Source organism: Hemitrygon akajei, unplaced genomic scaffold (assembly GCF_048418815.1).
Source record: "Hemitrygon akajei unplaced genomic scaffold, sHemAka1.3 Scf000058, whole genome shotgun sequence".
In the NCBI taxonomy this organism is placed as follows: Eukaryota; Metazoa; Chordata; class Chondrichthyes; order Myliobatiformes; family Dasyatidae; genus Hemitrygon; species Hemitrygon akajei.
This window is the reverse complement of record NW_027331944.1, coordinates 4,504,432-4,526,940: the sequence shown is the minus strand read 5'-3', so window position 1 is coordinate 4,526,940 and position 22,509 is coordinate 4,504,432. Positions and strand designations below refer to the sequence as shown.

The 22,509-nt window shown below is 47.3% G+C and overlaps 1 protein-coding gene across 1 annotated transcript; it reads right to left on the bottom strand.

The window, feature by feature from the left end:
* Positions 1-1,767: 1,767 nt before the first annotated feature.
* On the bottom strand, positions 1,768-22,103 carry LOC140721601 (uncharacterized). The gene is made up of 2 exons (XM_073036412.1): positions 21,959-22,103; positions 1,768-3,523 (listed from the first exon to the last, which is right to left on the bottom strand). The coding sequence occupies exon 2, from the start codon at positions 3,119-3,121 to the stop codon at positions 2,504-2,506; it is 618 nt and encodes a 205-aa protein (XP_072892513.1). The 5' UTR covers positions 3,122-3,523; positions 21,959-22,103; the 3' UTR covers positions 1,768-2,503.
* Positions 22,104-22,509: the final 406 nt, after the last annotated feature.

Sequence of the window (22,509 nt, the reverse complement as noted above, 5' to 3'; positions counted from 1 at the left end):
CAAATTCTCAAATTACACATCTGACTTTAATGTCAGGGTAACATTAATGTCACCTTCTCTAATGTCAGGGTGAATTTGATCATATTAAGAGCACTTTGCCCGAAGGGTTCCTTGAACTCGTGACCTAATTAATTCATTAATCATTCACCAAAATCTTGCTTTAAAATACAAACTCATAAATGCCCTCCATTACTTCATAAAGGCACCATAAATTCAAGCCTGATCCAGTTTTAGAGTCAAAATATTACAATTTATATGATAAACTCCAAGTAAATGGCAGGATACTTGGTAGTGTGGAGGAGCAGAGGGATCTGGGGGTACATGTCCACAGATCCCTGAAAGTTGCCTCATAGGGTAGTTGAGAAAGCTTATGGGGTGTTAGCTTTCATAAGTCGAGGGATAGAGTTTAAGAGACGCAATGTAATGATGCAGCTCTATAAAACTCTAGTTAGGCCACACTTGGAGTACTGTGTCCAGTTCTGGTCGCCTCAGTATAGGAAGGATGTGGAAGCATTGGAAAGGGTACAGAGGAGATTTACCAGGATGCTGCCTGGTTTAGAGAGTATGGATTATGATCAGAGATTAAGGGAGCTAGGGCTTTACTCTTTGGAGAGAAGGAGGATGAGAGGAGACATGGTAGGATGTACAAGATATTAAGAGGAATAGACAGAGTGGACAGCCAGCGCCTCTTCCCCAGGGCACCACAGCTCAGTACAAGAAGACATGGCTTTAAGGTAAGGGGAGGGAAGTTCAAGGGGGATATTAGAGGAGGGTTTTTCACTCAGAGAGTGGTTGGTGCGTGGAATGCACTGCCCGAGTCAGTGGTGGAGGCAGATACACTAGTGAAATTTAAGAGACTACTAGACAGGTATATGGAGGAATTTAAGGTGGGAGGCTATATGGGAGGCAGGGTTTGAGGGTCAGCACAACATTGTGGGCCGAAGGGCCTGTAATGTGCTGTACTATTCTATATGTTTTATAATCAATACATTATTTCAGATAGGACAATCCATAATAACCATTCAGATATAATATTACAGGATAAACAAGCAGGAACAACTCCCCCAATAGATAAAACCATTCCAAACACACATACGTTCCTCAACCAGTGGAGCACCTCACCACAGGCATTGTTTGTGTCATCAGTCAGACAACCGAAATATTTTCTCTGTCAATCAGCTTCCAAATGTTGCTACTCTGTCATTCGTTGCCACGCCCCGCTGCTGATTCCCTTCTCCTCATCGTACGTTCTTACCCCGACCATCGTCCAGAGCCCCAAACTCTGCCCTGTGCAGACCCGCCTCTGGTTTCTGACCCTGCTCCGCTGGACATCCAACGGATGGTTTCCCATTCTGCTTTCAGTCTTTAGAGGACAGTGGTATTTTCAACAACCCTTCAGAAGCAGGTAAAATGACCCATAATCTGGAAATGAGCCGTGAATAAGGAGGGTAACTCCCAAATTCATTCTTCCTCAGCCCAGAGATTTCAGAACATCTCAGACAGAACTGCAGTCAGCTCAATTTCTTCAGTCTGCAGAGAATTCAGGGAAACCTCTTCATCCACAGGATGGTGACGGTTTAGAACCCATCACCACAGGGAGAGCGAGAGGGGAACAACAGGGGAGGATTTAAAAGGACTGTCCTGGAACAGAATCACTGGCAGGGGCCAGCCGGCCTGAGTTGACCCTCTACTGTGTACTAGGTGTGTTAAAGATTCACTAAGTACCGGAGACAGAGTTTAAAATAGAACTGATTTACTTGTCTCAGATCCAGAATATTAAACTCCAGTCCCATTAAAGGTGAATGTGCAGCAGAAGAAACTCCTCCCATGCCCAGTGACCAGGGTGCAGACCTGGGTGTGGTGAGCAGCAGCAATAATTGCAGAGTTCAGCACCGACAGTCACTCTCGAAATTGCATTCAGCAACGGTGATGGACAAATATCCAGCATGCAACTCATTGAAACTTTCTCCCCAGTGTGAACAGTGTGTCACAAGTATAACAATGTTTAGGTTACGACTAGAGAAAACAGGGATTTGGAGTGCGGGTGTATCCAATGAGAGAAATGTTCCTTCTTCTGAGTCTGGAAGAGAGATTTTCATGGTTTTTTGCTGGGGAGAGATGAGAAGACGCGAATGGAGAGAGTGGGCTCATTTTCTTTTTTTCTGTTGTCTTTACTAACCCTATAGTCAAAGTAAGAATTATAAATCTCAATTGTTTAATCACATGTTGTGTACTGTTTGTAATTTCAGGGTACTGATTTGTAACAGGGGACACATCACACAGCATCCACCCAAAAGAGATTTCTTAAGTTTGGCCGGGCTGGGGGGGGGGGGGGGCAAATTAAGCTATATTAAGCTGCTAGCTGAAGCGAGAGTTACACACGCTTAGATTACTTAGTGAATCACTTCCCACATTCACTGCAGGTGAACGGCCACTCCCCAGTGTGAACTCGCTGATTTGGCTGAGAGAAACTTTTCCCAAAGACTGACCAGTTGATCGGCCTCTACTCGGTGTGAACTCGCTGGTGTCTCTGTAGTTGAGATGACCGAGTGAATCCCTTCCCACAGTCTGAGCAGGTGAACGGCCACTCCCCAGTGTGAACTGACTTGTGTACCAGTTGTTCGTGTGACAGAATGAATCCCTTCCCACAGTCTGAGCACGTGAATGGCCTCTCACCAGTGTGAACTGACTGGTGTATCAGTAGATCAGATGACCGAGCGAATCCCCTTCCACATTCACAGCAGGTGAACGGCCTCTCCCTAGTGTGAACTCGCTGGTGTGCCAGCAGATCACATGACCGAATGAATCCCTTCCCACAGTCTGAGCAAATGAATGGCCATACTCCAGTGTGAACTGACTGATGTGCCAATAGGGAGGATGATCGAGTGAATCCTTTCGCACACACTGAGCAGGTGAACGGCCACTCCCCAGTGTGAACTGACTGGTGTGCCAATAGGGAGGATGACTGAGTGAATCCCTTCCCACAGTCTGAGCAGGTGTATGGCCTCTCTCCAGTGTGAACTCGCTGATGTTCCTTCAGTTTAGATGACTGAATGAATCCCTTCCCACAGTCGGAGCAGGTGAACGGCCGCTCTCCAGTGTGAACTCGCTGGTGTGCCATTCGGTCAGATATGGCCTAGTGAATCCTTCCCGACAATTTCAGCAGATGACCAGCCTCTGCCCAATGTGAACTAACTGGTGTGCCCACAGCTGGAAAGATCGTCTGAATCCCTTCTCACACACAGAACAAGTGAATAGCCTTGTCCCAGTGTGAACTTGCTGACGTACCTTTAGTTGAGATTAACGAGTGATTCCATTCCCAGTCTGAACAGGTGAATGTTACCTGTGTAAAATAACGGGCGTGCCAGTCGGTCAGATGATAGAGTGAATCCCTTCCCACAGTCTGAGCAGGAAGGATGATTGAGGGAATCCCTTGCTCCACTTCTTAAATATCTGGACAGAGACAGCAAAACTGGTGTGTTTTGTTTGAATTCCCATAGCCAATTTCCTTGTCATTTTTAACCTGTAAAAAGATTTACAAAATCCATCAATGGGTGTAGGACAACATTTCAGATGAGATCACATTAGTTACCAAGGTGTGATCTGGCATCACACTGTTACAGTGAGGTTCAACCCAAGTTGCAGAAAGAAACCATCTTGTAACTGGGCACATGGTTGGTGTCTGGAATGACCATCAAATTCTCTGATACTCTTCCAGTCTCTATAAGAATGGAGCATTTCTGGCATCTCCAATCTGTGAATTGGCTCAGTTTGACTCTCTCCATTGGGGTTATTCCCTGTTCCCACTGAGCTGCATGGGAGCCTGGCCCCACAGGAACTGAAACACTCTCACACAAATACCCTTTGTTGACGTGCAGCTGGGATTTTCTTTTATGTACTGTTAACTTAAAGTGCCACAGTTTTAATGCCATGTAGATATTTCCTACCCAGATGTATGGTTGGTCTGCACAGCTGTTAAAATGAATTAGAGTGAATATTAGTATTGTTTAAGATTCTTGTCACAGTCATAGAAAGATTCAGACACATTGGCCCATCTAGTTGGTGCCAAGCTATTTACGCTTTCCACTCCCATACCCCTACCATCCAGGTACCTATACCGACCTCTAACATGTTGCAATCGTGCAACCACAACATGGCCTCTGGTTGTGGTCCCACCCCATCTCAGTGGAAAAACCCAGCTTGCATTTACCCCATCTATGTCCCTCAAAACTGTGGTATACCTCCATCAGATCTCCCCTCACGCTTCTACTTTCCAAGGAATAAAGTCCAGTCCAGTTCAATGTTTCCTTATAACCCAAGTCCTCCAGACCTGACAACATCCTTGTGAATTTTCTCTGAACTCTTTCAACCTCTTTTACATCTTTCCTGTAGGTTGGTGACCAAAACTGCACACAATACTCCAAATTAGGCTTCACCAATGTCGTGTACAACGTCAACATAACATCCGTCTATTGTTGACAGTACTTGCGTTTATGAAGGCCAATGGGCCAAAATCTTTCTCTCTGTACCTTTTGAACTGTGACACCACTTTCAGTGAAATAGAGACCTGTATTCCCCGATCCTTTCCTCTACAAGACTCCTCAGTGCCCGACCAGTCACTGTGTAAGAGCTACCCTGGTAGGTCCTACCAAGGTGCAACACCTCACACTTGTCTGCATTAAATTCCATTTTCCATTTCTCAAGCCATCTTTCCAGCTGGTCCAGTTCGCACTGCAAGCCATGATAGCCTGCTCACAGTCCGCTAAACTCCCAGACTTGGTGTGATCCACGTATTTGCTGATTCAGCTAACCACAGTATCATCCAGATTACTGATATAGATGACAAACAACAACAGATCCCACACTGATCCCTATGGCACACCACTAGTCACAGGCCTCCGGTCAGATAGGCGACCATCTGCAACCACACTCTGGCTTCTCCCAAAGACAGTGTCTCATCCAATTTACTATCTCATCTTGAAGGCTGAGTGACTGAACCTTCTTGACCAACCTCCAATGTGAGACTTTGCCAAGTGTCTTGCTAAAGTCCATGTAGACAACATCAGCAGCCTTGCTTTCATCCACTTCCCTGACAACTTCCTCGAGAGACTCTATAAGATTGGTTAGACATGACCTACCATGCACAAAGCTATGCTATCTATCCTTAATCAGTCCACATCTATCCAAAAGCTTGTATATCCAGTTCCTGCACTTACGTTCCATTAACGTTCCCACCACTGATGACAAGCTCACCAATGTACAATTTTTTAATTTAAGTTTAGAGGCTTTCTTGAACAGCAGAACAACATTGGCTGTCCTCCAATCCTCCAGTCCCTCACCTGTCACTAAGGATGATTTAAATATCTGTGCTTGGGCTCTGACAATTTCTGCAATTCCAGAGTCCCAGGGAACAACTTGTCAGGCCCTGGGGATTGATCCACGCCAATTTGCCTTAAGACAGCAAACACCTCCACCTCTGTAATCTGTACAGGGTCCATGAAGTTGATGCTGCTTTGCCTCACTTCTGCAGACTCTGCGTCCATCTCCTGAGGAAATACGGATGTAAAACTACTATTTAAAACCTCCCCCATCTACTTTGTCTCCCGTATAGATTACCATTCTGATCACCCAGAGTGGGCATGTTTCTGCAGTTGCTGGAAAAAGAGGAATGCAAACACACACAATGCTGGAGGAACTGTGCAGTTCAGGCGGCAACTAAGCAGAGGAGTACACAGTCCAGGCATGCTGAAGGGGCTCGGCTAAAATGCTGTCTATTTATTCCTCTCCACATTTGCTGCCTGATCTGCTGATTACAGGCAATATTTTGTAGAAATTAACCAATTTGTTTTTTCAATTAACCAGTTTCCAAACGTTTCTCATCTTTTATTCATAGCCAGATCCTGCTGGTCTGATTCCTCTTCCCTCCTCCTGCTCAAAACCTCCAGACCCCATCTTTTTCTGGAGCCCCAAAGCCCCGACTGCTGCTGGCAACTCTTTGGATTCTGACTCTGCTCCATCGAAGATTCATTCGCTAGTCTGCTGTCAGACTTGAGAGATGCATTGCAAAAACACAGCTGTCTGAGGCCTAGTCCTTTGAAATGAGTGAAAATAGTTTAAGGTGCTTGAAATGGTAGAGGCAGATACAATAGGGTCTGTTAAGAGAATCTTAAGAGAATTCATGGAACTTAGAAAATTAGAGGGCTCTGCGGTAGGGTAATTCTAGGCAGCTTCTAGAGTAGGGTACATGGTCGGCACAACATTGTGGGCCGAAGGGCCTGTAATTTGCTGCAGATTTCTATGATTCTATGAAATTCAAGGGAATTCTGTTCTCCCACAGAGTAGTGACTATTTGCAACAGGGAGTGTGAGAGATAAACGGCGGAGATACACTTTAAAATACTGATATGGAACAGAAACATGGGCTGGGACCAGATGGATTGAGTGGCCTCTCGAGTGTACATTGTGAGCGTAGTAGAGAGTGAGCGCAATATTAAACAGCAGTCTAGTTTAAGGCTAACATCAGCAGAACAGACTCCTCCAATGCTCAGTGACCAGGGTTCAGTCCTGGGCTGCGATGAGCAGCCGCAAGAACTGTAGAATCCGACAGTAACAGTCCCTCATGAACCTGCAGCTGCCTTCAGTGACCGTGAAGGTTAAACATTTAACACAGAGCTGATTTGAACTTCCTCCCTGATGTGAATTTGCTGGTGTTGCAGCATCTGGGATGATTGAGTAAAACTCTCTGCTCACTCCGGACAGAAATGTGGCCTCTATTTATTGTGAACTCACCGGAGCATCACAAGGTGGGTTAACTGAATGAGTCCCTTCGCACACACGGTGCAGGTGAACGGCCGCCTCCCAGTGCGGAGCTGTTGGTGTATCGGCGATGACCGATTGAATCCCTTCCAAAATGAGAGCCAGTGAATGACGTCACACTGCTATCAACGCCATGGCATATTTCAGGCTTTTTCACTTATTGATTTCAGCGTGCTGTGTGTGTCGGGATGCCTGTATCTATTCAGTAAATCTAATTTGCATGTTTATCCTGTGATATTATATCCGGACAGGATCATGTATCGCCCTATCTCTAATAACGGGTCGGTAGCAATGCAACTGTTTGACTCCGACTCTAAAACTGGATCAGGCTTGTATTGATTGTCATCGATAGTATCTTTCATGATCGTCTCTTAAAGCAGGACTTTGGTGAATGACGCTTGCCACTAGATGGCGCCTGTGTAAGCAATCAAACGGCATGTTCTGCTTTAGAGCCCCGAGAGAGGCACAACACTTCGTCTTGAGTTTGTGACTCTTTTAATGTGCATTTTTGTCATTTCTGTGTCAACCGCCTGGTCCTGTGTTGACACAAGGAACCACGCAGTTTCTGGGAAGAGGTCTCCAGCTTTGAGCCTGACGTTGGACGCTTTCCTCCTTTGCTCACATCGTGCGGATCCCATCCATGGACGATTATGCTCACCTATTGGCTAAATCCTTCTTCTATAGCAGTGTTTCCCAGCCTATTTTAGCCCCAGTGCCGCGAGTCAAGGCGAAATGCCGAGCACCCTCGTTGCTAATCCCCAACGACGTCCGTTAGGTTGGTAAGGTCGGACGAGATCGCCAAGTGTCAGACCCGTTGTGACGATGGATGCTCAAGGCCTGCAGTGCGATGCTTCTTCCTGTGTCCCAGTGACACATCCTTTTTGGAAGTGCCTGCTCTACTAACGGTCGATCAGGTCTGTTGCCACAAGTTAGAGGCAGCTTATTGCCCCACCAAGAATCTCGAATGCCCCCCACCCCCGGCGAGTGCTATTTGCTCCTAAAGCCATCTTAGGACACGTAACTGCCCCCAGAGGGAATCACTGTTCCATTGTGATAATTCCTTCATCTTTCTGGGTTGAGCTTTCATTTCAGTTCAGAACGGCACACGCTCACAGCGTGTTGAATCCTGCTTTTGTTGATGCAAATACATCCTTAGAAGAGTTACTGTGAGTGGGACAGAGGAAATGCAACTCCCTCAACACTTGAGTGTGTGCAGCTCCCTCAACATCTTGCTCCTCCCTCTCTCCATAGTGCACTCACCAGATCTGTCACTCCCTTTCTCCCTATCGCCCACCCTCCTCTCAATCCTCAGCACACATTCCTCTCAGCTTCTCTCCTCTGTCTCCTCTCACTCTCCTCCTCTCTGCTCTTATCTTAATAAACCCTCTCCCACTTCCTCACCTCCCTCTCTTACTCTGCTCACCCCAACTTCCTCTCACTCTCACTTCCCTTCTCCACATTATGTCTGCAAACCACACCCCACCCCGCCTTTACAGACTGACCCTGAACCTCGGCCCATGTTCATTCCATGATAGCACCTTTCAATGTGCGACGGTGACATCGACAGGATAAGTAGCCTTGGTGACATCGGAACATACTGCCGTTTGGAGTTGGATGAAGCAGAGGAGGGAGAGAAAGAGACAGAGAGATAGAGGAAGAGGGAGGAGGAGAGAAGGGGAAGTGGGAGAGGGGGAGGGAGAGATAGAGAGAGTGGGGGAGAGAGGAGAGAGAAAAGAGGAGAAAAGAGGAAGAGACAGGGATCGAAAAGGGCCACTCCTTTTAAATGGAGACACATGGAATTTTCTAAAATTCTAAATCTGCCATGTAAGTTCCTTTAGGATCAATGAAGTGTCTATCTATCTGAGTGTAGGCGGGTGGCTGGGTACATTTGAGCTGGAGATACAGGGGGATGGGCACAGAAGTATAGATCAGACACGGCCATGCTGAATAAACATTATATCATAAGACTTCCTCCTCATCTGAATTGATTTCCCTGTAGTCTGAGGATGTACCCCTGGACCTGGGCTCCGCATTATGTGAAACATCCTCTCCATATCGGCTTTACAGTATTCGGGAAACACGCCTCACCCCAACTCCACACCCCGCCCATAATTCTAAACTCCAGCGGGAACAGCACAGAGACATCAAATACCACGAGCTGGTGTCTTGTTCAGCAGCTTCAGGTGCAGCACCTTGTTCAAAACCATCTGAAAATCCAAACAAACAACACCCACCTCCTTTCGTATTTCAACAAAGAATTCCAACAGATCTGTCTGGGAAGATTTCTCCTGAGGCCGACTTTGGCCGTACAGGGGAGGATTTGAAAGTACTGTCGTGGAACAGAATCACTGGCAGGGTCCAGCAGGCCTGAGTTGACTCTACTGTGCACTAGGTGTGTTAAAGATTCACTAAGTACCGGAGACAGAGTTTAAAATAGAACTGATTTACTTGTCTCAGATCCAGAATATTAAACTCCAGTCCCATTAAAGGTGAATGTGCAGCAGAAGAAACTCCTCCCATGCCCAGTGACCAGGGTGCAGACCTGGGTGTGGTGAGCAGCAGCAATAATTACAGAGTTCAGCACCGACAGTCACTCTCGAAATTGCATTCAGCAACGGTGATGGACAAATATCCAGCATGCAGCTCATTGAAACTTTCTCCCCAGTGTGAACAGTGTGTCACAAGTGTAACATGCTCTAAGGTTTCACTGCTAATGTAATGGCCTCTCTGTAATGTTTCACAGCTGAGGTAATGGTTTGTCTGTAGCAGCAATGTTTATGTTACGACTAGAGATACAGGTTATGGAGTGCGGGGCTATCCGATGATAGAAATGTTCTTTCTTGTGAGTCTAGAAGAGAGATTTTCGTGGTCTTTCGCTGGGGGAGATGAAAAGATGCAAATGGAGACAGTGGGCCCTTTTTCTTCTTTTTTTGTTTAACTTTACTAACCCTATAGTCAAAGTAAGAATTATAAAGCTCAATAGTTTAATCGGATATTGTGTACTGTTTGTTATTTCAGGGAACTGATTTGTAACAGGGAACACATCACACACCATCCACCCAAACAAGATTTCTCAAGTTTGGGCGGGCTGGGGGGCTATCACCCCCTATATTAAGCTGCTAGCCGAAGCGAGAGTTACATAAGCCCAGATGACTGAGTGAATCGCTTCCCACAATCACAGCAGGTGAATGGCTACTCTCCAGTGTGAACTAGCTGATGCATTTGATGGATATGGCTGAGAGAAACTCTTCCCAATGTCTGAGCAGGTAAACGGCCTCTACCCAGTGTGAACTCGCTGGTGTCTCTGTAGTTGAGATGACCGAGTGAATCCCTTCCCGCAGTCCGAGCAGGTGAACGGCCTCTCTCCAGTGTGAACTCGCTGATGTACCTTCAGTTTAGATGACCGAGTGAATCCCTTTCCATAGTGTGAGCAGGTGAACGGCCGCTCTCCAGTGTGAACTCGCTGATGTACCTTAAGGTTAGATGAACAAATGAATCCCTCCCCGCAGTTCGAGCAGGTGAATGGCTGCTCCCTTGTGTGAACTCGATGGTGAGCCATTAGGTCAGATGACCGAATGAATCCCTTCCCACAGTCTGAGCAGGTGAATGGCCTCTCTCCAGTGTGAACTCACTGATGTGTCTTCAGGATAGATAACTGAGTGAATCCCTTCCCACAGTCTGAGCAGGTGAATGGCCTCTCTCCAGTGTGAACTCGCTGATGTACCTTCAGGTTAGATGAGCAAGTGAATCCCTTCCCACAGTCTGAGCAGGTGAATGGCCTCTCTCCAGTGTGAACTGACTTCTGTACCAGTCGTTTAGATGACTGAGTGAATCCCTTCCCACAGTCTGAACAGGTGAACGGCCTCTCCCCCGTGTGAACACGCTGGTGTACCTTCAGGTTAGCTGACCGAGTGAAACCCTTCCCGCAGTCCAAGCAGGTGATGGGCCTCCCTCCAGTGTGAACTCGCTGGAGTACCTTCAGGTTAGATGAGCAAGTGGATCCTTTCCCACAGTCCGAGCAGGTGAACGGCCACTCCCTGGTGTGAACTCTTTGGTGAGCCATTATGTCAGATGACCAAATGAATCTTTCCTTAAAAATACAGCACATGACCTACTTCTGCCCAGTGTGAACTGACTGGTGTGGCCACAGGTGGGAAGACCGACCAAATCCCTTCTCACACACAGAACAGGTGAATGGACTTGTCCCAGTGTAAATTTGCTGATGTACATTCAGTTGAAATGATCGAGTGAATCCCTCCCCACAGTCTGAGCAGGAAGGATGATCGAGTGAATCCCTCCCCACAGTCTGAGCAGGAAGGATGATCGACTGAATCCTTCCCCACAGTCTGAGCAGGAAGGATGATCGACTGAATCCTTCCCCACAGTCTGAGCAGGAAGGATGATCGACTGAATCCTTCCCCACAGTCTGAGCAGGAAGGATGATCGACTGAATCCTTCCCCACAGTCTGAGCAGGAAGGATGATCGAGTGAATCCCTCCCCACAGTCTGAGCAGGAAGGATGATCGAGTGAGTCCCTCCTCACAGTCTGAGCAGGAAGGATGATCGAGTGAGTCCCTCCCCACAGTCTGAGCAGGAAGGATGATCGAGTGAGTCCCTCCCCACAGTCTGAGCAGGAAGGATGATCGAGTGAGTCCCTCCCCACAGTCTGAGCAGGAAGGATGATCGAGTGAGTCCCTCCCCACAGTCTGAGCAGGAAGGATGATCGAGTGAATCCTTCCCCACAGTCTGAGCAGGAAGGATGATCGAGTGAATCCCTCCCCACAGTCTGAGCAGGAAGGATGATCGAGTGAATCCCTCCCCACAGTCTGAGCAGGAAGGATGATAGAGTGAGTCCCTCCCCACAGTCTGAGCAGGAAGGATGATCGAGTGAATCCCTCCCCACAGTCTGAGCAGGAAGGATGATCGAGTGAATCCCTCCCCACAGTCTGAGCAGGAAGGATGATCGAGTGAATCCCTCCCCACAGTCTGAGCAGGAAGGATGATAGAGTGAGTCCCTCCCCACAGTCTGAGCAGGAAGGATGATCGAGTGAATCCCTCCCCACAGTCTGAGCAGGAAGGATGATCGACTGAATCCTTCCCCACAGTCTGAGCAGGAAGAATGATCGAGTGAATCCCTCCCCACAGTCTGAGCAGGAAGGATGATCGAGTGAATCCCTCCCCACAGTCTGAGCAGGAAGGATGATCGAGTGAATCCCTCCCCACAGTCTGAGCAGGAAGGATGATCGAGTGAATCCCTCCCCACAGTCTGAGCAGGAAGGATGATAGAGTGAGTCCCTCCCCACAGTCTGAGCAGGAAGGATGATCGAGTGAATCCTTCCCCACAGTCTGAGCAGGAAGGATGATCGAGTGAATCCCTCCCCACAGTCTGAGCAGGAAGGATGATCGAGTGAATCCCTCCCCACAGACTGAGCAGGAAGGATGATCGAGTGAATCCCTCCCCACAGTCTGAGCAGGAAGGATGATCGAGTGAATCCCTCTCCACAGACTGAGCAGGAAGGATGATCGAGTGAATCCCTCCTCACAGTCTGAGCAGGAAGGATGATCGAGTGAATCCCTCCCCACAGTCTGAGCAGGAAGGATGATCGAGTGAGTCCCTCCCCACAGTCTGAGCAGGAAGGATGATCGAGTGAATCCCTCCCCACAGTCTGAGCAGGAAGGATGATCGAGTGAATCCCTCCCCACAGTCTGAGCAGGAAGGATGATCGAGTGAATCCCTCCCCACAGTCTGAGCAGGAAGGATGATAGAGTGAGTCCCTCCCCACAGTCTGAGCAGGAAGGATGATCGAGTGAATCCCTCCCCACAGTCTGAGCAGGAAGGATGATCGACTGAATCCTTCCCCACAGTCTGAGCAGGAAGGATGATCGAGTGAATCCCTCCCCACAGTCTGAGCAGGAAGGATGATCGAGTGAATCCCTCCCCACAGTCTGAGCAGGAAGGATGATCGAGTGAATCCCTCCCCACAGTCTGAGCAGGAAGGATGATCGAGTGAATCCCTCCCCACAGTCTGAGCAGGAAGGATGATCGAGTGAATCCCTCCCCACAGTCTGAGCAGGAAGGATGATCGAGTGAATCCCTCCCCACAGTCTGAGCAGGAAGGATGATCGAGTGAATCCCTCTCCACAGACTGAGCAGGAAGGATGATCGAGTGAATCCCTCCTCACAGTCTGAGCAGGAAGGATGATCGAGTGAATCCCTCCCCACAGACTGAGCAGGAAGGATGATCGAGTGAATCCCTCCTCACAGTCTGAGCAGGAAGGATGATCGAGTGAATCCCTCCCCACAGTCTGAGCAGGAAGGATGATCGAGTGAATCCCTCCCCACAGTCTGAGCAGGAAGGATGATCGAGTGAATCCCTCCCCACAGTCTGAGCAGGAAGGATGATCGAGTGAATCCCTCCCCACAGTCTGAGCAGGAAGGATGATCGAGTGAATCCCTCCCCACAGTCTGAGCAGGAAGGATGATCGAGTGAGTCCCTCCCCACAGTCTGAGCAGGAAGGATGATCGAGTGAATCCCTCCCCACAGTCTGAGCAGGAAGGATGATCGAGTGAATCCTTCCCCACAGTCTGAGCAGGAAGAATGATCGAGTGAATCCCTCCCCACAGTCTGAGCAGGAAGGATGATCGAGTGAATCCCTCTCCACAGACTGAGCAGGAAGGATGATCGAGTGAATCCCTCCTCACAGTCTGAGCAGGAAGGATGATCGTGTGAATCCCTCCCCACAGTCTGAGCAGGAAGGATGATCGAGTGAGTCCCTCCCCACAGTCTGAGCAGGAAGGATGATCGAGTGAATCCCTCCCCACAGTCTGAGCAGGAAGGATGATAGAGTGAGTCCCTCCCCACAGTCTGAGCAGGAAGGATGATCGAGTGAATCCCTCCCCACAGTCTGAGCAGGAAGGATGATCGACTGAATCCTTCCCCACAGTCTGAGCAGGAAGGATGATCGAGTGAATCCCTCCCCACAGTCTGAGCAGGAAGGATGATCGAGTGAATCCCTCCCCACAGTCTGAGCAGGAAGGATGATCGAGTGAATCCCTCCCCACAGTCTGAGCAGGAAGGATGATCGAGTGAATCCCTCCCCACAGTCTGAGCAGGAAGGATGATCGAGTGAATCCCTCCCCACAGTCTGAGCAGGAAGGATGATCGAGTGAGTCCCTCCCCACAGTCTGAGCAGGAAGGATGATCGAGTGAATCCCTCCCCACAGTCTGAGCAGGAAGGATGATCGAGTGAATCCTTCCCCACAGTCTGAGCAGGAAGAATGATCGAGTGAATCCCTCCCCACAGTCTGAGCAGGAAGGATGATCGAGTGAATCCCTCCCCAAAGTCTGAGCAGGAAGGATGATCGAGTGAATCCCTCCCCACAGTCTGAGCAGGAAGGATGATCGAGTGAATCCCTCTCCACAGACTGAGCAGGAAGGATGATCGAGTGAATCCCTCCTCACAGTCTGAGCAGGAAGGATGATCGAGTGAATCCCTCCCCACAGACTGAGCAGGAAGGATGATCGAGTGAATCCCTCCTCACAGTCTGAGCAGGAAGGATGATCGAGTGAATCCCTCCCCACAGTCTGAGCAGGAAGGATGGTCGAGTGAATCCCTTGCTCCACTTCTTCAATATCTGGACGGAGACAGCAAAACTGGTGTGCTGTGTTCGAGATTCCCGTAGACAAATTCCTTGTCATTTTTAACTTGTAAAAAGATTTACAGAATCAATCAATGGGTGTCGGACAACATTTCAGATGAGATCACTTGAGTTGTCAAGGTGTGATCTGGCAACACACTGTTACAGTGAAGTTCAACCCAAGTTGGAGAGAGAAATCACCTTCTAACTGGGCACAGTGCTGGCATCTGGAATGACCCTCAAACTCTCTGATGCTCTTCCTGTCTCTATAAGAATGGGGCATTTCTGCCATCTCCAATCTGTGACTTGGCTCAGTTTGACTCTCTCCATTGGTATTATTCCCTGTTCCCACTGAGCTGCATGGTTTCCTGTTCCCACAGTAACTGAAACACTCTCACACAAAAAGCCAGCAATGCATTCCATGCACCCACCATCCTCTGTGTAAAAAAAGTTACCCCTGATATCCCCTCAGTATCAATTTTCAAGCACCTTAAAACTCTGCTCTCTTGTGTTAGCCATTTCAGCCCTGGGAAAATAACCTCTGGCTATGCACACGATCAATGCCCCTCATCATCTTACACAACTAAAAAAGCTCTTAACATAAACAAGGACATTTTACACATTATACGTGATCGAGTTCATCTGCACTCTCACACAACCTATGTAGCAGGCGGGTAACGGGTAATGAAGGATTTTCTCACCAGAGCTTTTGTACATTGTCCATATGTGGTTTGCTTGCTAAACTACGCTTTAAAAAATCAGATTTCCAAATATCACTCCACTTCTTCCCACTTGCAAATTCTCCAGCAACTTTTGCATCGCCACAATACACACAGGTAACAGCAGTTTCTATATTGGACATAAATATTTCCCCTGAACCCACCTGAGGAATTGAGGATGGAACCTATGTAACCTCTGGCTAAAAGAATAATTGGGACTGAATAGGAATTTTGAACTGAAGTGAACTCCGTTTTCAGCATTTAGCTAAGACAGGCTCATAACCAGTTCTCTGTGGCTTGCAGAGAGACACACTGAGAGCTGATGACATTATACATTGTACTCTCATTAGCTGATAACATTATACACTGTACTCTTGTTTGAGTAAGTGGAGGAGGACTCACTGATAAGGACAGGAATGAACTTCTGTTTGTAATTAAATCAGGGCCTTGCAAGGGGAATAACTGACAAGGACTGGACTGTACATCCATCTGTAATTAAAACCTTGATTTAGTGAACTCTCAATTCTAAGTAATTAAGTTTTGCACCAACAGACTTGGGTGTACCAGTTCAAACAACATATTGCAATTGTAATGTATGGGCTTACTATGTACAGGTATACGGCTGTAACCTGACTAAGTCAGTCCACTTGTCAGATGGTGGCAGTGCTTACATGCCTTCCCTTTGACAACTGGGTCTCAAACTCCTGCAGGGGAATGCGCAATAAACTGTGGTGATGATAAGAAACTGGACTCCCGAGTTTTAACTGGATTCAACTTTTAACATTTGTCATCAGGAACACGATCCCAATACAGGGAGTGCCAAGCAGACGGGCTGAGCAAGTGGCTGGACCACTCTGGGGACTGCAGAGAGTGACCGGGTGCCCAGTAGGTATTTTACCTTTTGTCACTCTCCGTTAGTTCATTTGGAGGTACGGTCCCTCGCCCAAGGCTGATTGCTTAGCTTAACGGGATCAGGAAAGAATCTGTCGAGAGGCTCGTATAAGGCAAAATTTTACTAAGTGGGCAGGAGGCTTACATGCCAGGTAATTTCATTAATTGAGCAGGAGGTGCCAGCCGGGTAAAGTTACATGATCGATAATTGAGCAGGAGGCTTTGTGCCGGGTAAATGACAAAGAGAACATGGGTCAATTGCAGTCGATTAAGAGTTTTCCAGACAAGGAAAAAGATTTTCAAATGTTGAGTGCAGCGCTGAATAAGAAATTGGGGAATAAAATGTGGCCACGGACGGGGGAGGGTGCAGGAGCCTGGGATATTACATCATGAGAACAAGCAGTAAATTTGATATGGAAAAAGAACTGTGGAAAGAAGTGGAAATTGTTGAAAAGGGAATGGAAGGAAAAGCAGATATGAAGTGGAACAGTATATTATTAGCAAGTTGGAGGAACAATGCATGTGACAACAGGATAGAGGTATGTAATGCAAAGGTTGGGAGATGCTAAAAGTGAAGTGTGAATGGGTGGATGGATGCCGAAAATGAGAGCAGGAAGAACAACGTAAGCAAACCAAGGCCGGCCCAGATAGGAGAGAAGGGCAGGAACGTCAGACAGACATACTTTATTGACCCCGGGGGAAATTGGGTTCCGTTACATACTGATAGGGAAACAAGGGATAAACAAGGGTCATACCGACCCTGTTTGAGGACAGTGACCGTGATGAGGAGTGGGCACCCACCGTACCTCTCCTACCTTACCAGGGGCCAAGTTCACCCAGTGATCCCAAACCCCAACGGTGGCCGCTCGGGTAAAACAGCAGGACAGGGAAGGGCGGGGGGGTGTCACTTTACCATGTGATCCTGAAAGGGAATACTGAGGTTTATTCCGAGACAGGGAGGGAAGAATTCAATAAAACCCCAGTTAATGGCTCCACAAAGACAATTCCCACCTGAATGCTGCCCAATCCACGAGCAGGAGGAGGGACAGCCCTCAGTGATCCCTGTGTCTGCACCCCGGAAGCCTCAAGAAACGAGAATGATCATGAATCAGGCCCCAGATAGAAAAGAAAACCCAGCAGTGTGTCGGCAATACAAAAATGTTTAATGCAACTCCACAAGATTTATTCAGTCTCTGCTGCATGATTCTCTCAGCTGCTGAGGGGAGGAAATGGAAGGCAGATTTGAGATACCAAACCTATCAGGAGTTACAGGCGGGAAAACATAATGAGAATGAACAGACAGACCAGATTATTCAAGCCTTGGAAAGGGCTCTCCAGCAACCTGTAAACATCACTAAAGTAGATGAATGCAAACCTAACCCTGGGGAATCGGGACCAGACTATTGGGAGTGATTTGTGGCCTGCTATGGCACTTTCGCAGGAGACCAAGCATTTAATAATGGGAATCTGTCCCCCCAGTTTAATGCCCTACTGTTCTATCGCTTAGCAATATAGATAGCCAACAGGATTAAAAATAATATGGATTGGCCTGACAATGACCAAAATGGAATACGTTGAGCTTTGACATATCATTGCGACCCGACTTTCGAATCCCGATCGACCCTGAAGGGAACTAATATTAAAGGAGAATATGTTCAGTGGAAAGAAGGATGTGAACGGGCTATATCTGGGGATCAGAAATGGGAACAGAAGAACAGAAAGCTGCCACGGGACAGGTGGGGAAAACAACCCGTTTAGAAATGGACAAGCAAGGATGCTTCCTACTGTGATTTCCACCCCTCAGGAAGAGCCCAATGTAATATTGCAAGTTGCTGGAATTCCAATTCCGTTTATGATTGATATGGGGGCAACCACAACCACTCTCGATCAGGAAACAGTATCAGAAAAGGGATTCCAGCTATCAGACGCTACAATCACTGTGTCTGGCTTTGAAGGCATAGGATGTACGTATTCACATAACCAGCCACTGCAGGTGGAATTCCAGGGGAACCAGTGTGAGGTTTCATTCACAGTCACCACCAGTCGGGGGTGTAATCTAGCAGGGAGAGACTTGCTCTGTCTGTTGGAAGTCGAGATCCTCTGCAGAGACAATGGTATCACCCTGCAACTAGCGAACAACCGACAGCTTCCCCAATTTCTGACCCCCCCCCCCAGTGGTGGGCACTTAATCCGGACTCCACTGAGTTTGAACCCCTTCTGCCAGCGGCCGACTCTCATGTGACTCTGTACTTTGACCCTACGGGGTGCTCAACTGAGGAAAGCCATATTTATGCAGCCCTCGAGGGACAGAAGTTCCCATTCACGGTGATTGGACAGGTTAAAGGAAGCGAGGGCAGTTCATTACTGTCTGAAGTTCTGGATTCCCTTTGGCGACAGACAGGACTGGTGGCTGCCCATACCAGCATCAGGGTTTGCCCTGGGTTCCCTGCCTACACCCTGACAAAACAAGCCTCCAGCACGAAAGAAGACTGGCGAGATTTCCTGTGGGCCAACTCCGATACTGGAAGGAGTCGGAAGTGAAGACGGGACATCTAGTAAAACTCTCTTTTAATGTTGACAAAACCCAAGATGTTGCACCACATCTCTGGGCAATTTCAGGCCATGAAGTCGGCCGCACCAACTGCCCCCCGTCTGGATCACAGTGAAAGAAGGACAGACTCTCCCATCCATTCTGCAATACCCCCTCAAGCCTGAGGCAACTTTTTACGAGGATGGAAGCTCTTTTGTGGATCCATCAGGAAAACGATATTCTGACTATGCGATAGTGACGGACAGTGAAGTAATTGAGCAGGCCTCTTTTGAAGCAGCTGTCTCCGCCCAGAAGGCTGAGCTGTTTGCTCTGACTCGTGTCTGTATCCCAGCAACAGACAGAAATGGGAACGTTTACACAGACTCCTGTTATGCGTTTGGAATGGTCCATGACTACGGGGCTCTCTGGGAACAGGGGGATTCCTGACGTCCTCTGGCCACCCCATTAGTAATGCCACCTTTGTAAACAACTTACTCACCGCTCTACAGCTACCTCGAGTTTTGGCTATTATTAAGTGTGCAGCCCACGTCCGCATGTCTAACCTGGTCACTACGGGCAATGCTTTAGCAGATGAGACAGCGAAAAGTGCGGCACAATCCTCGGTAGTTGCAGTCCGCTCGGGTTCCCGTCAAGCAATCCTCCATGACTCAAGCAGAACGGGTTTGCCAGACATGCGGGAGGTGCGTACTTTCCAGGGGGACGTCTCTGAGGATGAGCGCAAACTGTGGTCCCAGATGGGATGCCAGAAAGACCCCGACCTAGGTTTTTGGATCACCCAGTGGGACAGGTTTGTGTTCCTACACAGTTTTTACTTACATTGGTCAATTATGTACATAACTGTACACACTTGGAAAAGGAAGGAATGGTTGGTAACCTGTACCCTGCACACCGGGTACGACTCCCTTGACCGGTGAAACATTTTCGTGTCTACAAGTTGATTTCATTGAATTGCCTCGAGTACATTGCTATAGATACTGCTTAGTTATTATAGACGTGTTTAGTAGATGGGTTGAAGCTTTTCCAACTACCATTAATACTGCTGACTGTTGTGAAGGTATTATTACGGGAAATAATTCCCAGGTACGGCCTGCTGGAGATGCTGAGCTCTGACAATGGCCCACACTTTGTGGTGAAAGCAAACGAAGGGGTACGTAACGAACTAGCTATCAAGCAACAATTCCACTGTGTACACCACTCACGGGCCACCGGTATAGTAGAAAGAGCCAATGCAACTCTGAAGAGTAAACTGGCCAGACTAACAGCGGAGACTGGACTCACTTGGATGAAGGTCCGACCATTAGCCCGATTCCACATGAGGGTTACCCCACAGGGGAAAACAGGGTTGTCACCAGCTGAAATCATTTCTGGACGCCCCATGAGGACACCCTGGGAACAAAGTCTCAGGATTAAAGGCTAAATGAATAAGAATAAGGAACCTTGGTTCTCCAGGGAACTCTGATAAAGAAAACAAGAGATGTATGACATGTATAAGAAACAGGGAGCAAATAAGGTACTAGAGGAGTATAAAAAGAGTAAGAAAATACTTAAGAAAGAAATCAGGAGGGCTAAAAGAAGACATGAGGTTGCTTTGGCAGTCAGGGTGAAGGATAATCCAAAGAGCTACATCAGGTATGTTAAGAGCAAAAGGATAGTAAGGGATAAAATTGGTCCTCTTGAAGATCAGAGTGGTCGGCTATGTATGGAACTGAAAGAAATGGGGGAGATCTTAAATTTTTTTTTGCGTCTGTATTTACTAAGGAAACTGGCATGGAGTCAATGGAAATAAGGCAAACAAGTATTGAGGTCATGGAACCTATACAGATAGAAGAGGAGGAGATGCTTGCTATCTTGAGGCGAGTAGATAAATATCCAGGACCTGACAGGGTATTCCCTCAGACCTTGAAGGAGACTAGTGTTGAAATTGCAGGGGCCCTGGCAGATATATTTAAATGTCGTTATCTACGGGTGAGGTGCCAGGGATTTGGAGGATAGCTCATGTTGTTCCGTTGTTTAAAGCAGGCTCTAAAAGTAATTCTCGAAATTATAGGCTGGTAAGTTTGATGTCGATAGTGGGTAAAATATTGGAGGAGTACTAAGAGACAGGATCGACAATTATTTAGATAGACAGGGTCTTATTAGGGAGAGTCAACATGGCTTTGTGTGTGGTAGGTCATGTTTAACAAATATATTAGAGTGTTTTGAGGAGGTTACAAGGAAAGTGGATGAAAGCAAGGCAGTGGATGTTATCTACATGGACTTCAGTAAGGCCTTTGACAAAGTCCCGCATGGGAGGTTAGTTAGGAAGATTCAGTCGCTAGGTATAGATGGTAAGGTAGTAAATTGGATTAGACATTGGCTCAATGGGAGAAGCCAGAGATTGGTAGTGGAGGATTGTTTCTCTGAGTGGAGGCCTGTGACTAGTGATGTGCCACGGGGATCAGTGCTGGGTCCATTGTTATTTGTCATCTATATCAATGATCTGGATAATAATTTGGTAAATTGGATCAGCAAATTTGCTGATGATACAAAGATCGGAGGTATAGTGGACAGTGAGGAAGGTTTTCAAAGCTTGCAAAGGGATCTGGACCAGCTAGAAAAATGGGCTGAAAAATGGCAAATGGAGTTTAATACAGACAAGTGTGAGGTATTGCACTTCAGAAGGAAAAACCAATGTAGAACAGATAAGGTAAATGGTGGGGCACTGAGGAGTGCAGTAGAAGAGGGATCTAGGAATACTGATACAAAATTCCCTAAAAGTGGCGTCACGGGTAGATAGGGTAGTAAAGAGAGCTTTTGGTACATTGGCCTTTATGAATCAAAGTATTGAGTATAAGAATTGGAATGTTATGGTGAGGTTGTATAAGGCATTGGTGAGGCTGAATTTGGAGTATCATGTGCAGCTCTGGTCACCGAATTACAGGAAGGATATTAATAAGGTTGAAAGAGTGCAGAGAAGGTTTACGAGGATGTTGCCGGGACTTGAGAAACTGAGTTACAGAGAAAGGTTGAATAGTTTAGGACTTTATTCCTTGGAGCGTAGAAGAATGAGCGGAGACTTCATAGAGGTATATAAAATTATGATGGGTATAGATAAAGTGAATGCAAGCAGGCTTTATCCACTGAGGCTAGGGGAGAAAAAAACCAGAGGACACGGGTTAAGGGTGAAGGGCAAAAAGTTTAAAGGGAACATGGGGGGGGGGGGGGGGCTTCTTCACAACTGGTTCTGACAGAGGCATAACTGGTTCTTCTGGGCATATTCAGTCTCACTCCCAACTATTCCCTACCTTCCTTTGTGCAGGTACGTAATGTCTAAAGGACCAGTGTTTGAGTAAATGAGACTCACCAAACTTTCTCCTGACTGAATCAATGGAAACCCTGAGTCAGATGGGTTCTCTCCAGTTGGTGCTCTCAGTCCTCGGGCTGGTTCACTTGTTGCTGTTCCCTCGTCTTCAGTCGTGGTTTTTCTTCCAATGAATCTCTCACTGCAGGTCTAACTTTAACATGAAAGATAATGAAGCACATTAACATTACAAAGGAGGACCAAACATTTCTGCTTAATGTTACTAGGAACAAAACTCACTGAAATTTAAACGTTGAAGGCAAATATAATGATCTCAGTGAACAATCTTTTATTGTCCCTCATACGTCACAAAACGATATGGGATAAGAAGGAGCCATCATTCAGTCATGGTAAGACATAAGACAAAGGAACAGAATTAGATGATTCGATCCATCTGGTCTGCCACAACACTCAACCAGGGCTGATTTTTATTCCAACACCATATTCCTGCCTTCCTCCTGTAACCCTGAAGCTACTTAGCAATCATGAATATATTAATGTCTGTCATAAATATACCCAAATGGCAGCCTCAATCAGACTCTGTGGCAACAAAT

Bases quoted from the DNA above. Each gene is read 5' to 3' on its own strand.
- LOC140721601 (XM_073036412.1), bottom strand. From the start codon at position 3,121: ATGGCACACCAGCGAGTTCACACTGGAGAGCGGCCGTTCACCTGCTCC.